General features: G+C 48.4%; 2 protein-coding genes across 2 annotated transcripts in view; one reads left to right on the top strand and one right to left on the bottom strand.

Annotated features, from left to right (window-relative positions):
- Nucleotides 1–368: 368 nt before the first annotated feature.
- CFAP73 (cilia and flagella associated protein 73) lies at nucleotides 369–9,578 on the bottom strand. The gene is made up of 7 exons (XM_060118083.1): nucleotides 9,523–9,578; nucleotides 7,859–7,967; nucleotides 6,839–6,943; nucleotides 6,308–6,508; nucleotides 5,568–5,789; nucleotides 5,126–5,284; nucleotides 369–446 (listed from the first exon to the last, which is right to left on the bottom strand). The coding sequence occupies exons 1-7, from the start codon at nucleotides 9,576–9,578 to the stop codon at nucleotides 369–371; spliced, it is 930 nt and encodes a 309-aa protein (XP_059974066.1).
- RASAL1 (RAS protein activator like 1) overlaps nucleotides 4,390–15,919 on the top strand; it is a 46,466-nt gene continuing 34,936 nt past the window's right edge. Inside the window, exon 1 of the mRNA XM_060118079.1 lies at nucleotides 4,390–4,410. The gene's annotated coding sequence lies outside the window, so the exon portion shown is untranslated. The remainder of the gene's footprint in view (nucleotides 4,411–15,919) is intronic.

The following is a 15,919-nucleotide window of genomic DNA, read 5'->3' as shown; positions in this document are numbered from 1 at the left end:
CACTGCAATGAGAAGCCTGCGCACCGCAACGAAGAGTAGCCCCTGCTCGCCACAACTAGAGAAAGCCTGTGCAGCAACAAAGACCCAACGCAGCCAGAAATAAATAAATTTATTAAGAGGAAAAAAAAAATCCCCCATCTGCCCTGGGTGGGAGGACCAGGTCCCAGGTCACATGGTGGATGTGGGATTGGTGCCCTCCATGTAGCCCACATTCATTTAGTATTTGCTGTGTGCCCCTCATGCCCACCCCACTGCAATCTGAGCGGGCACAGCCCTCCCGTCTTTCTGGTGAGAGCCACTCAGCCTGTACCCCACAGGAATTGTGTACCTCGTGGCGGCACCTCCCCCACTGCTCACCTGGGTCAGGGTCAGGAGGCGGGGACGGAGGGCTTGGCCTGATGGAGGCCAGCCAGCATGGCAGAGAGGTCCAGGATGAAGAGCTTCACCTGGGGGTTCCAACACAGCCAGAGTCAAATCCCAGCCTCTTGAGTGTCCAGTCACCACCCCCCAAAACCCCAGAGGCTGCAAAGCAGGGGTTGGGGGTAGAGACCCTTATTAGACAGCAATGATGGTGGTTCCCTGGGGCAGGGATGGCCCAAACAATGGCCTAAACCATTCTAGGTTTGTTTTGTATTTGCAGTATGCGGGCCTCTCACTGTTGTGGCCTCTCCCGTTGCAGAGTGCAGGCTCAGTGGCCATGGCTCACAGGCCCAGCCGCTCCACGGCATGTGGGATCTTCCCGGACTGGGGCACAAACCTGTGTCCCCTGCATCGGCAGGCAGACTCCCAACCACTGTGCCACCAAGGAAGCCCCCATTCTGGGTTTTTGAAGCCTCAGTCCAGGCTTCCCAAACAGTTGATTAGCGGGCATCTTCAGTTTTCTAGATGGCTATCACCTGTATTATAGTTGAATTAGTATTTTCACTTGCATCAATTCTTTTTTTATTTTTTTTCCTTTTAATTGGATTAGTCGTGTTCACTGGTATATGACCTACTCTTCTCCATGGGGCACCCTCCTTTATTTTAACTAACCTATTTATTGATACAAACTTAATGAACACCCATGGATCCACTGCCAAGACCTAGAACTTGATGGCAAACTTATCCTTGGGCTCTTCCTTCACTGAAATAAACATCTGACAAGGAAACTATACCTCTACCAAAAGTGGAAAGAGATTAAATTACTCCTTGCCAGGGCTTCCCTGGTGGCGCAGTGGTTGGGAGTCCGCCTGCCGATGCAGGGGACACGGGTTCGTGCCCCGGTCTGGGAAGATCCCACATGCCGCGGAGCGGCTGGGCCCGTGAGCCATGGCCGCTGAGCCTGCGTATCCGGAGCCTGTGCTCCGCAACGGGAGAGGCCACAACAGTGAGAGGCCCGCATACCGCAAAAAAAAAAAAAAAAAAAAAAAAAAAATTACTCCTTGCCATAAGTAAGGGGTAACCGGAAAAATAACAAAATGAAAATGAAACCTGGTTACTCAATTCTGGCAGCTACCATTGCCCACAGAGGGTGTGAGCCCCCAGGCCCTGGAGACCAGGGAGTATTATGAGGTTAAAGGCATAATTGCTGCCCCCCCACCCCACCCCCTGCCATTGAACCTTTCTCCTTGGTAAGATCAGATGGTTGGTTGAAAAAGCACTGGCTTTCCATCACCCTGATACCAAAACCAGAAGATATCACAAAAGAAATTATAGACCAATATCACTGATGAACATAGATGCAAAAATCTTGAACAAAACACTAGCAAACAGAATCTAACAACACATTAAAAGGATCCACACCATGATCAAGAGAGATTTATCCCAGGGATGCAAGGATTCTTCAATATACACAAATCAATCAATGTGATACACAACATTAATAAGTTAAGGAATAAAAACCATATGATCCTCTCAATAGATACAGAAAAGGCTTTTGACAAAATTCAACACCGATTTATGATAAAAACTCTCCAGAAAGTGGGCATAGAGGGAATCTACCTCAATATAATAAAGGCCATATATGACAAACCCACAGCAAGCATCGTACTCAATGGTGAAAAAGCATTTCCAGTAAGATCAGGAACAAGACAAGGCTGTCCACTCTCACCACTCTTATTCAACATAGTTTTTGAAGTCCTAGTCACAGCAATCAGAGAAGAAAAAGAAATAAAAGGAATACAAATTGGAAAAGAAGAAGTAAAACTCACTGTTTGCCGATGACATGTTACTATACGTAGAAAATCCTAAAGATGCCACCGGAAAACAACTAGAGCTAATCAATGAATTTGATAAGGTTGCAGAATACAAAATTAATGCACAGAAATCTCTGGCATTCCCATACACCAACAACGAAAAATCAGAGAAGTTAAGGAAACATTCCCATTTACCATTGCAACAAAAAGAATAAAATACCTAGGAATAAACCTGCCTAAGGAGGTGAAAGACTTGTACTCAGAAAACTATAAAACACTGATGAAAGAAATCAAAGATGACATAAACAGATGGAGAAATATACCATGTTCTTGGATTGGAAGAATCAATATTGTGAAAATGACTATACTGCCCAAAGCAATCTACAGATTCAATGCAATCCCTATCAAACTACCAATGGCATTCCTCACAGAATTAGAACAAAAAATTTTACAATTCGTGTGGAAACAAAAAAGACCCCGAATAGCCAAAGCAATCTTGGGAAAGGAAAACGGAGTTGGAGGAATCAGGCTCCCCAACTTCAAACTATACCAGAAAGCTACAGTAATCAAGACAGTATGGTACTGGCACAAAAACAGAAATATAGATCAATGGTACAAGATAGAACGCCCAGAGATAAATCCACGCACATGTGGGCACCTAATTTATGACAAATTACAAGAACATACAGTGGAGAGAAGACAGCCTCTTCGATAAGTGGTGCTGGGAAAACTTGGACAGCTACATGTAAAAGAATGAAATTAGAACACTACCTAGCACCATGAATAAAAATAAACTCCAAATGGATTAAAGACTTAAAGACCAGACACTGTAAAACTCTTAGAGGAAAACATAGGAAAAACACTGTTTGACATAAACCACAGCAAGATCTTTTTTGACCCACCTCCTAGAGTAACGGAAATAAAAACAAAAATAAACAAATAGGACTTAATTAAACTTAAGAGGTTTTGCACAGCAAAGGAAACCATAAACAAGACAAAAAGACAACCCTCAGAATGGGAGAAAATATTTGCAAATGAAACAGTAGACAAAGGATTAATTTCCAAAATATACAAACAGCACATGGAGCTCAATATCAAAAAAACAATCCAGTTAAAAAATGGGCGGAAGACCTAAATAGACATTTCACCAAGGAAGACATACATGAAAAGATGCTCAGCATCACTAAAAATTATTAGAGAAATGCAAATCAAAACTACAATGAGATATCCCCTCACGCCAGTCAGAATAGCCATTATAAAAAAATCTAGAAACAATAAATGCTGGAAAGGGTGTGGTGAAAAGGGAACCCTCCTGCACTGTTGGTGGGAATGTAAATTGATACAGCCACTATGGAAAACAGTATGGAGGTTCCTTAAAAAACTAAAAATAGAACTACCATATGACCCAGCAATCCCACTACTGGGCATATACCCTGAGAAAACCATAATTCAAAAAGAGACATGTACCCCAATGTTCATTGCAGCACTATTTACAATAGCCAGGACATGGAACCAACCTAAATGTCCATCAACATATGAATGGATAAAGAAGATGTGGTACATATATACAATGGAATATTACTCAGCCATAAAAAGAAACGAAATTGAGTTATTTGTAGTGAGGTGGACAGAACTAGAGTCTATCATACAGAGTGAAGTAAGTCAGAAAGAAAAAGAAATACCATATGCTAATGGATATATATGGAATCTAAAAAAAAAAATGGTACTGATGAACCTAGTTGCAAGGCAGGAATAAAGAGGTAGACATAGAGAATGGACTTGAGGACATGGGGTGGGAGGGCGAAGCTGGGGCGAAGTGAGAGTAGCATCGGCATATACACACTATGGAATGTAAAATGGTTGGTAGGAAGCAGCAGCATAGCACAGGGAGATCGGCTCGGTGCTTTGCGATGACCTAGAGGGGTGGCATAGGGAGGATGGGAAGGAGGCTCAAGAGGGAGGGGATATGGGGACATGTGTATGCATATGGCTGATTTGCTTTGTTGTGCAACAGAAACTAACACAGTATTGCAATTATACTCCAATTATACTCCAATAAAGCAATTATACTCCAATAAAGCTCTATTAAAATAAAAAGGACTGGCTTTTGCCTGTTGCTTCATATCGAGCCTCTGTCCCTCCTAGAGTCGTCTTTCGTACCTTGGGGTACCCGGGCCACGCTTGAGAGAACAGTGGTGTACATACGAATCCACCCGACTCAGGATGTGGCACAAAGGTAGGCTCTGGGGACCCAGTTCTTGGCATTTGGTTGGAATTCTGGCTGCAGGACAGGAGTGGTATAGGATGGGGCAAAGGCGGGGGTGTTTTCTCCACTTCTCAAAGGGGCCATGCTTTGGAGACCCACTAGAATCAACAGAAGTGTCCAAAGTCAGAAACCCCCTGCCTCTGTTGTAAACCATGTCACATGTTCTACCACCTTGCAAACCCGAGTGAATAGAAAAGCCGGGCATACTTGGTACACAATGACATTTGTAATGCCATTGTGCAGAAAGAAAAACCACTGTACAACGCTGCCCTCACGCTCCCCAGGGAAGCCAAGGCCTGACCATGCGGGAGCCAGAGGGTCAGGGACTAATGAAAAGTGAGTCTCCATCTCCTGGTTTCTTACCGATGTCACGTTTGTGCTTTTGATCCTGAGACAGAAGAACTCTTGGCATAACTGTATTGTACCCATCAGTATATACCCCGGCCTCCTGCACAGTGAGGGCACTGAGACCCAGAGAGGATCCAACTTCCTTCTGACCTCATAGCAGGTGACCAGCAGAGCCAAGACAAACCCAGGGCTCCCAGGCAGGGGGCTAGGCGGCCAGGGAGCTAGAAGACTGGGCTCTGATCGCAGAGGGTCATGCTTAACCCAGAGAAGGTGGGATTTCAGGCACCATGATATTCCCAACGGTTAGGGGGCTGGAGGTGACATAAAGGATCCTCACCTGCTCCAGCTGCCCCTCGGTGTCCTCGATGTCCAGGGCAGGTGGCCGCCGCTGGTGCTGGCACACTAGCTGGAACAGGTTGAGTGCTGCCATCCTGGTGCGTCTCAGGAGCAGGGTCTTCTCAGCCGCGGTGTTCTGGATCTGAATACACTTGGATTCCTGGAGAACACCGCCCCCTTCCCCATTAAGGTGTGAGCTGGCCTGAGGAGGGCTGGGGCCACATTCGCGTCCACTTCCCACCAGTCATAGATGCCCCTAGGTGCTATCAGGGAAAGGAGTGCTGGACTCGGGTGTCAAGTTCTCATAGGAAGGGACTCCTGCGCCCTAAAGTGCTTTCCGATGCCTGAAACCTGCCCATGAGCGTAGCGTTGCCCCATATGGCACTCCTCCCGGCGGTGGGAGGCTGGGGTCCCGGGCGCCCACCTCCTCCCGGCGGCGGTACCCAGAGCAGCGTGCGCTCCCGCGCCGCTTCCAGTTTCTCCAGCAGTTGCGCTCGCCGCTGGCCCTGCCGCAGCAGCTCGTCCTGCCAGGCGTCCCGCAGCCGCCGCAGCCGCGCGCGCGCCTCCTCCAGCTCCGCGAGCCGCTGGCGCTCCGTGAGCCTCAGCGCCGCCTGCGTGTCGGCCAGGCCGTCGAAGCGCGCCACCAGCTCGGGGACCTCTTGGAACTGGGATGGGGTCGGGAGAGGGACTCACCGGGACAGCAGCCCCCCTGCCCTTCCCCGCCCTACCACCCCCCGCGCCTCCTCAGCCCAACTGTGAAATGGGGGCATCACACAGCCCCTGCCCCAGAAGTGTGATTACTCCGGCCCCTCCCCACCGCCACCATCAAGCCTAGCTAAGCTTCACTGCCTGTGATTAATACTAAGTCACTGTTTCATTCAACTAATACTGAGTGTTTGGATTCCCCCTCCCTCCACCTGCCTGTGTGTCCTGAGTAAGTTATCTTTCTGAGCCTCAGTTGCCCCATCTGTAAAATGGGGTTGGCAGTAACAAGACTCACTTCACTGGACCTTGGGGAGAATTCAAGAACAAAGCGTGTTCCTGACATACAGTTAGTGCTCAATAAGTGGTGACTCCTGGCATACAGTCAGCGCTCCAGTAGTGCACACTTCCAAAGCCGTCCCTGAGGCTGCCTGGGGCTGCACGTGGCGCTGAACACTAAAACCTCCCGCAGGGCGCTCACCTCGGGCAGCTGCTCCAGTACTTGCCCCAGCAGGCGCGCGCAGGGCTCGAGGCGCCAAAGCCGGCGCTGCAGCCGCGCGCGCTCCCGCTGCAGCTCCTCCAGCTGAGCCCGAAGCCGCAGCGCCTCCTCCTCCCGGCGGCTCGCCAGTTGCCGCTCCTCCGCCGACCTCCGCAGTGCGCGGCTGCGCCGGGCCTCGGCATCCTGGGAAGGAGGGATGGAGAGGAGGCGACGACCCCCAGGACTTGGGAGCCTGCGGAACTTGGCCGCATCCACTCCGCCCCAACATTCGCACGCTGAGTCACGGGTTGCAAACAGATGGCCCGCGGGCCAAATCCAGCCAGAATCTCTGATTTTGGTCCCTCACTCCTCTCCCACGCTTTTAAAAATGCTTCAGGCAGTGAGTGTGTATTTCCCACCACTCCCTTTTGTGTTGGTAAGCCCACTTTTTAAGTTTATGTGACCTGTCTGGCTCCTTTAGGATTGTGACTTTGTGACCCTCTGCCCTGCCTCCCCCCAGCAGGCTCCACCTACCTGCAAAAACTTTTCAAAGCGGACAAAGGACCCCTTTAACTCCTGCTCTTTCTGTTCCAATTGTTTCCACCGCTGTTTCAGGGATGCCTGCATAGTCTGGAACACCTGGGGGGTAAGGAGTGGGTGTCTGTGTGTGTTTGGGGTTTCAAGTCATCCAGCGCTTTAACGCTCACACTTAACCTCGCTCATCTTTTGCCCTTAATCTTTTTTTTTTTTTTTTTTTTTTGGCTGCGCCTTGCGGCATGTGGCATCTTAGTTCCCATGCCCCCTGCAGTGGAAGCGCGGAGTCCTAACCACTGGACCACCAGGGAAGTCCCTTTTGCCCTTAATCGTGTCACTGAACCCTTGCTCAAATCCACCCGTGGCTCTCACCACCCACGATGAAGCCCAAATTCCCTCCTGTAGCCCCTGCTTATCAGCCTCTCTGCTCTTCCTTGGGGCCTCATCTTACCCTTTCTCCTCTGATACTGTCTTCTAGCCTCTTACCCACCTGTGTTTTGTCCTTGCCTTCCTGTCTTTGTATATGCTGCTCCCTCTGCCTGTTTCTCCCTCCTCACCCTGGCCCCCTTTGCTGGATAAGCCGACTTGCCCTTCAGCGTTCCCTAAGACATCACTTCCTCCAGGAAGCCCTCCATGACCACCCCTGTGTAGAGATAGGGGCTTTCTCTGGGCTCCCACAGCCCCTGCTCAGTGCTTCCCCCCTCACAGCCATCACCACCTGGACACTTGTCTGTCCCCTTCTCTAAGCTGTGAACCCATGAGGGCAGGGACAGTGGTGAGACCTCTAGATCCCAGTGCAGTGCCCTGCATGCAGTAGCTGCTCAATGCACATTTATTTGCACAAACCACTGATCTCATTTGATCCCCATTTGACAGACGAGGAAACCAAGGCTCAGGATGGTGATTTGTCTCAGACCTTGTAGTAATAAGTTGGCTCCATCACTTTCCCATCTTTTTATTCCCATCTTTTTTTAAACGTTTTGTCCCAAAAAGTTTCAGGGACTACATTGAGTGGCTCACCTCCTTCTGGGCCTGAAGACCCTGGTCCGCATCCACCAGTTCCTGCCTCTTCTCGAAGAGACGCAGCAGTGGCGGTGGGACGTGGTCCACATTCTGCCCCTGGATCTTCCTGGAGGGGCTCAAGGAAGAGGTGAGGGTGAAGGAGGCAAGAGTCAGGGCCCCCAAACTCCCCACTGGTGCCTCACATACCCCAATTAGCCACCTCCTGGCTGTTGAATTTTTCATTCATTCAACAAATTGTCCCGAGCACCTACTCTGTACCAGGCACTGTTCTGGGCACTGGGGATGCAGCCCTGATCAAGACAGACAGATCCCTGCCCTCCAGGAGCTGCCATCCCGCTGGGGGCCACAGAAAAAAAGCTAGCAAATAATAATAAATAATGCTAGGACATGGCAGGTGTAAGATGAAAAATTCAGCAGACTGAAGGAAATCTCTCAATAGGGAGATAGAAAAGTCTCTGTGGGGGGACATCTAAGCAGAAACTTGAGGGGGAAGAGGGAGGGAGCCATGTGGATACCGCAGGGAACAGATTCTAGGCCGAGGGAATGGCCGATGCCAACCCCCAAGGGAAGGACCTTGGTGTGTAGAAGGAGCTGCCAGGAGGCCAGTGCAGCTGGAGGGGAGGAAGGAGCAGAGAGATGGGAACTGAGATCAGGGAAGTTGTGAGGGTGAGACTGCGGTGGGCCGTGGTGAGGGGGGACTTTGGCCTTGACTCTGAGTGAGGTGGGAGGCATGGGAGGGTTTGGAGCAGAAGAGGGAACCCCCTGTGGCTCCTGTGGGGAGCAAGGACAACAGGAGGGGCAGGGCAGCTGCAGGGACCAGGGACGGGTCACTGGATAATGCGGAGAGGATGGGGCTCTGATCTGGGAGGGTGCAGTAGAGAGGTAAGGAGGGGTCGGTTCTGGATACCACTGGAGGGCAGAGCTGATGGGTTGACGAGAGGGTGAGAAAGGAGTCGAAGGGGAACCTAGATGCTGGAAGGATGCTGCTGATGGTGGGCTGAGTGGGGAGCAGGGAGATCAGCTCTTCGCCGAGGCCAAGTTGAGACTGAGCTGCCTGTTGACCTCTGCGGGGAGGATCCAGGGGGAGGCTGGGATCCGGAGCCAGGCTGACAGGGGAGAGGAGGGGCTGGACACAGCTCCGCAGGGTCGGCCGTGTAGGGAGCAGAAGGGGTGCACTGGCATTCCACTAGGCAAGGCTCTCCCAGCTCTGGTCCAGGGGAAACCCTCCCATTTTACTGATTCTGAGACTGAAGATGGGACCCCCGGCCACACTGCTGAAACAAGGCAGGCCCCGGACAAGCTTCCTCCACCCTTCCTTTAAAATGCAGTTTGCAGTGAGAGGGGGCAAGAGCTCAAAGAGTAATTCCTTCCCACCTTGGATCAAATGATATAATCTCAGCTGGCTATCAACTAGGGATGGGGATCAGGAACAGGTTAGAGACCTGGGCCATTGACCCAGCTCTGCCCTAACTACCCCTGAGACCTTGCGGAAATTGCTATTGCCTTTGGAGCTTCAGTTTCTGCCTCTATGAAATGGGGGCAATAATCCCCCACCAAGAACTGCCCGAGGAAGCCAGAACCCAGGGGTAGGGGGAAGGGAGGGATCATCCCACCTGCTCCTGCCCTCCTTTCAGCCCTCCCTGCCACTCCACGCCACTCACGTAGACAGTTTCTCTTGCAAGGCCAGTCGGAAATATTTCTCCCAGGGCACTGCCATTCTCCTGGCAATTGCCCCAGGCTTGCTTTCTTTCTGGAGTTTTGCACTAGCCTAGAGGAGGCCCTGGAGGGTTCTGATGGAGGGTTTGCACGCTCAGTATTCCCGGAAGGCAGCCGCCCAGCCAGCCCCGGTCGCCCGAGCAACCAACGACACAACATTCCATTGCCTGCCTGAGGTCTGGAGAATCCACCCGGAGAGGGAGAGAGAGGGGGCTGCAGTGAAGGGATCATCTTCTGCCTGTTCTGGAGGAGTCTTAAACTCCCAACCTAACTTGGGGTGCAGTGAACAGGACATGGGTCTCTTGGCCAAGAATTTGCCCCTCGGTGCCCCATGTCTGGTCAAACCTCTTCCTGGATGGGTGGGATGGGGCCTCACTAATGTGGCTGTGTGCTCAGATGTCTGTTCAAATGAGTAATTATTGGGCACCCACTGTTTGTCAGGTCCTTGGGGGGCAGGCATTCACTCCCTGGCAAGGTGCTGAGGTCCTACTACGTTCCAGCCCTTTGATGGTCCACTCCCATTGCTGGGGATGGCGCTACCCTAGCCTTGTCTCATGGAGCCCCCAGCCTGGTTAGGGAGATAAAGCAGAGGGGCCATCAGCACGACCCTGTGGAAACCAACTTGGAAGGGACCCATAATCTGCATTTGGAGGACGGGGGGTAGGGGAGGAGGTGACATAGTTTGCGCAATTACAGTGGGTCAGACACTGCCCTGAGTACTCTACTTATGGTATCTAATTTAATCTTTAAAACAGCGCTGCCGGGAGTGGTAATAGGGAAAAGTACCCAGAGTAATATTACAAATACTCATGCGTCCGCCAACTGGAATAACAAACACGAGCGTCTTGTCCTCTTTGCTTCCAATCGTCTTATTTTTCCTTTTTATTTTTTAATTTTTTTTTATGATACGCGGGCCTCTCACTGTTGTGGCCTCTCCCGTTGCGGAGCACAGGCTCCAGACGCGCAGGCTCAGCGGCCATGGCTCACGGGCCCAGCCGCTCCGTGGCACGTGGGATCCTCCCGGACCGGGGCACGAACCCGTGTCCCCTGCATCGGCAGGCGGACTCCCAACCACTGCGCCACCAGGGAAACCCTATTTTTCCTTTTTAAATAATTTGTTTTTTCATGTAAGAAAATATATTTTCTTTTTGTAGAGTAACACTATTTAAAAAATTTTTATTGAGGTATAATTGATTTATACTGTTGTGTTAATTTTTCTGTAAGCAAAGTGATTCAGTTATACATATATATGTATTCTTTTTCATACTCTTTTCCATTATGGTTTATCACAGGATATTGAATATAGTTCCCTGTGGTAGGGGAACAAAGTAGGACTTTGTTGTTTATATCCATTCTATATATAATAGTTTGCATCTGCTAATCCCAAACTTCCAATCCATCCCTCCCCTAACCCCCTCCCCTTTGGCAACCATAAGTCTGTTCTCTATATCTGTGGGTCTGTTTCTGTTTCGTAGATAAGTTCATTTGTGTCATATTTTAGATTCCACATATATGTGATATCATATGGTATTTGTCTTTCCCTTTCTGACTTATTTCACTTAGTGTGATAATCTCTACGTTCAGCCATGTTGCTGCAAATGGCATTATTTCATTCTTTTTTATGGCTGAGTAGTATTCCACTGTATATATGTACACCACATCTTCTTTATCCATTCATCTGCTGATGAACATTTAGGTTGTTTCCATGTCTTGACTATTGTAAATAGTGCTGCTGTGAACACTGGAGTGCACGTATTTTTCAAATTAGAGTTTTGTCCGGATATATGCCCAGGAGTAGAATTGCTGGATCATTTGGTAACTCTATTTTTAGTTTTTTGAGGACACTCCATACTGTTTTCCATAGTGACTGCACCAATTTACATTCCTACCAACAGTGTAGGAGGGTTCCCTCTTCTCCAGACCCTCTCCAGCGTTTGTTTTTTTCCCCATAAATTTTATTTATTTATTTATTTATTTATTTATTTATTTACTTATGGCTGCATTGGGTCTTCATTGCTGCGTGCGGCCTTTCTCTAGTTGCAGCGAGCAGGGGCTACTCTTCATTGTGGCGCACGGACTTCTCATTGCGGTGGCTTCTCTTGTTGCAGAGCACGGGCTCTAGGCATGCAGGCTTCAGTAGTTGTGGCACGCGGGCTCAGTAGTTGTGGCTTGCGGGCTCTAGAGCGCAGGCTCAGTAGTTGTGATGCATGGGCTTCGTTGCTCTGCAGCATGTGGGATCTTCCCGGATCAGGGCTCGAACCCGTGTCCCCTGCCTTGGCAGGCTGATTCCCAACCACTGCGCCACCAGGGAAGCCCCACTTGTAGACTTTTTAAATGGCCATTCTGACTGGTGTGAGGGGGTTAGAGTAACACTGTTTTAAAAATACTATAGTTACTGTAATGTCTACATCGTATAAAACAGCCCCCAAACATTTTGTTAGAGCATATTAAAAAAAAAAGAAAGATGGAGCTAAAATAATGTACATTTTGTCTTTGAGCATTTTGCATTAAGTTGTACATACTATTTTTCTGCATAAATTGATGCAAAGTTACAAGATTCATGATCTAAGTTTTCTTGATTTAAAAAATACTGAGGTAGAATTCACAGAGTAAAATTCATTTTTTTCCACATGCAGTTCTGTGGGTTTTAGCAAATGTGTAAAGTCGTGGAACCATCGCAGTTAAAATGCAAAATATTTCCATCACCCCAAAAAGTCCTCATGTCCTTTTGTAATCAACCCTTGTCCCCACCCAGCCCCTGGCAACCACTGACCTGTTTTCTGTCCCTATAGATTTGCCTTTTCTAGACTATCATCCATGGAATTTATATACTTTATAGCCTTTCGAGTCTGGTGTCTTTCACCGAGCAATATTCATTTGAGATTCATATTGACGTGTGTATATTGACACGTATTTTTCACTGCTGAGTAGTATTTGATAACATACTATAGTTTATTTATCCTCCACTTGGGTTATTTCTAATTCTGGGCAATTATAAATATAGCCTGTTTCATGTGCAGTTTTTCTTTGTGAACAGAAGCTTTCATTTCACTTGCATATTTACATAAGAGTACGATTAATGGGTCATATAGTAAGTGCATGTTTAACTGTATAAAAAACTGCAAACCTGTTTTTCAAAGTTTTTATATTCACACTAGCAATACATGAGAGTTCTGATTGTTCCATCTCTTCACCGACAGTTGGTACTGTCAGTTTTTGTAAAAGTCATTCTAAAAGATGGGTAGCTGCATGGATACGGCTTTTTTTTTTTTTTTAATTTATTTATCGCTGTGTTGGGTCTTCGTTGCACGAGGGCTTTCTCTAGTTGCGGAGAGCGGGGCCTACTTCTTTGCAGTGCGCTGGCTTCTCATTGCGGTGGCTTCTTTTTGTTGCAGAGCATGGGCTCTAGGTGCGCGGGCTTCAGTAGTTGTGGCACTCTGGCTCAGAAGTTGTGGTGCGTGGGCTTAGTTGCTCCGCAGCATGTAGGATCTTCCCAGACCAGGGCTCGAACCCGTGTCCTCTGCATTGGCAGGTGGATTCTTAACCACTGTGCCACCAGGGAAGCCCCAGCTTTTGTTTTTGTTTTTGTTTTTGTTTTTGTTTTTGTGGTATGGGGGCCTTCACTGTTGTGGCCTCTCCCGTTGCGGAGCACAGGCTCCGGACGCGCAGGCTCAGTGGCTGTGGCTCGCGGGCCCAGCCGCTCCGCGGCATGTGGGATCTTCCCAGACCGGGGCACGAACCCGTGTCCCCTGCATCGGCCGGCAGACTCTCAACTACTGCGCCACCAGGGAAGCCCCCAGCTTTTTTATTTACAGATAATTGTAGATTCCTGTGCAGTTTAAGAAATAAAAAGAGAGATTCCATACTGCTTCACCCAGTTTCCCCCAGTGGTGACATCTTGCACAGCAACAGCCCAGATCACAACAAGGATATTGACATTGATACAATCCACCCACCTTATTCAAAATGCTCAGTTTTATAAGCACTCGTGTGTGTGTATGTGTATGTGTATTTAGTTCTATGCAATTTTTACAATTTTATTTATTTATTTGGCCACATAGCCGGCTTATGGGATCTTAGTTCCCCGACCAGGGATCAAACCTGGGCCCCTGGCAGTGGAAGATTGGAGTCCTAACCACTGGACCGCCAGGGAATTCCCTCATTCTATGCAATTTTATCACATGTCCATTCCTATGACCGCCACAGTCCAGATACAGAGCATTCGTCACGAGGATGCTTCAAGCTAACCTTATATAGCCACACCCATCCCCTCCCTCCCGCCTTCCTAATCCCTGGCAACCACTCATCTGTTCTCCATCTGTATTACTTTGTCATGTCAGGGGTGTTGTATAGTAATTGGAATCATATACTATGTAACCTTCTGAGATTGGCTTTTTTCAACTCAGCATCATTCTCTCTCTTTTTTTTTATGGATGAAGAAATTTTATTTTTTATTTTTAAAAAATATTTATTTAATTTATTTATCTATTATGGCTGCGCCAGGTCTTCACTGTGGCACGCGGGATCTTCACTGCATCATGTGGGATCTTTTAGTTGTGGCATGTGGACTCTTAGTTGCGGCATGCATGGGGGATCTAGTTCCTTGACCAGGGAATGAACCCAGAGCCCTTGCCTTGGGGGGCATGGAGTCTTACCCACTGGACCACCAGGGAAGTCCCTCAACATCATTCTCTTGAGATCCATGCTGGTTGTTACAGGTGTTTGTTTTTTTTGATTGCTGAGTAGCATTCCACGGGATGGATATACCTCAGTTTGTTTAATCACTCATGTTGGAGGACATTTGGGTTGTTTCCTATCTTTGGCTATTATGAATAAGGCCACTGTGAAGATTCCTGTCCTGGTTTTTGAGTGAACATAAGTTTTCATTCCTCTGGTATAGAAGCCCAAGAGCACAATTGCTGGGTCATATGGTAAGTGCCTGCTTAGGGTTTTTGTTTTTGTTTTAAATTAAGAAACTGCCATATTCTTTTCCAGAATGGCTGTACCAGTTTATATTCCCACCAGCGATGTGTAAGTGATCCAGTTTTTTTCTACACCCTCACTGCCATCACTATTTTTTGTTTTAGCCTTTCTGATCGGTGTGTAGCGATATCTTTGTGGTTTTACGTTGCATCTCTCTACTGGCTAATGATGATGAACATATTTTTATGTGCTTATTCGCCATCTGTATATCCTCTTCAGCAAAATATCTGTTCAGGTCTGTTGCCTATGTCCTAACTGGATTTTTTTAAACTGTTGAGTTTTGAGACTTCTCTGAGTATTCTAGATATGGGTCTGGATGTTCCAGAGAGCCCTCTGTTGGATATTTTCTCCCAGTCTGTAGCTTCTCTTTTTATTCTCTTCACATGGTCTTTTGCAAAATTTTAAATTGTGATGAGATCCAATTTGCCACTTTTTCCTTTGTGGATTGTGCTTTTGGTGTCAAGTCTAAGGCGGGTTTTGAACTCAGGCCATCTGGGTGTGGAGTCCACCCTCTTAACCACAGCACTCCAGATAGAGTTGAGCCCTTTTTGGACCTTTCCCTCCTTAGACCCATTCCCTTCCTTCCATCCCTAGAGAATACCATCATCTTGAAGCTGGTGTGAATCTTCCCTTCTTAATTTCTCTTCTTTTGGAGGTGGTTTTTTTAACAGTGTTTATTGAGCACCTTCTATGTGCCAGGCACTGTGTGAGGATACAGCAGTGGATAAGACAAAACCTGCCTTCATGGGTCTTAGAGGCTAATGGGGATGCCAGATGAATCAAATCACCCTGCAAATATGTCATTACATGCTGACAGGATTGCCAGGGGAGATGCAGAAGTGCAAGGAGGGAGTCAGGGAGGCCTCCTTGAGGAAGTGACATGTAAACCCTGAAGGGTGAGGAGGGGTGAGTGGAGGAGAGGAGGGGTATTCCAAGTATTGGAAACAGCATGTGCAAAGGCCCTGAGGCAAGAGGATATGGCCCCTCCTAGAAGAGAACAAAGGTCTGTAGCTTGGTGTGCAGAATCCTAGGATGAGGGTGCAGGTCAGGACTGCACAGGGCCAAGGAAGGGCAATACCTGGGCTAGAAGTGACAAACAGGGGATGGAGGTTCAGGGGAGTTAAGTGACTCCTCCAAGAGTGCACAGGCTGAGAGGTGCTGGGCCCTGGAGTTTGTTTATATATAGAGATAACCTATCCCTGCTTTGGAACTACTCATGGCTTGGAGGAGGTGAGGTCCCTACACACTTGTCTTCAGAAGGCTGGAGCTGTGGCTTTAGCTCTGTGGCCAGTGGATCTACCCCCCCACCCCAGGCCACAGCATTCCTCCCTGTTAAATGGGGCATTGCTTCCAAATGCT

This window comes from Mesoplodon densirostris, chromosome 15 (genome assembly GCF_025265405.1).
Source record: "Mesoplodon densirostris isolate mMesDen1 chromosome 15, mMesDen1 primary haplotype, whole genome shotgun sequence".
NCBI classification, from domain to species: Eukaryota; Metazoa; Chordata; class Mammalia; order Artiodactyla; family Ziphiidae; genus Mesoplodon; species Mesoplodon densirostris.
Note: the sequence above shows the minus strand (reverse complement) of the source record. Positions and strands in the feature narration are given on the sequence as shown.

Bases quoted from the DNA above. Each gene is read 5' to 3' on its own strand.
- CFAP73 (XM_060118083.1), bottom strand. From the start codon at position 9,578: ATGGCAGTGCCCTGGGAGAAATATTTCCGACTGGCCTTGCAAGAGAAA. The intron at 6,509-6,838 runs GTAGGTGGAGCC...CCTCCTTCCCAG, and splicing joins GCTTTGAAAAGTTTTTGCAG to GATGCCGAGGCCCGGCGCAG. The intron at 5,790-6,307 runs GTGAGCGCCCTG...ACCCCATCCCAG, and splicing joins TACTGGAGCAGCTGCCCGAG to TTCCAAGAGGTCCCCGAGCT.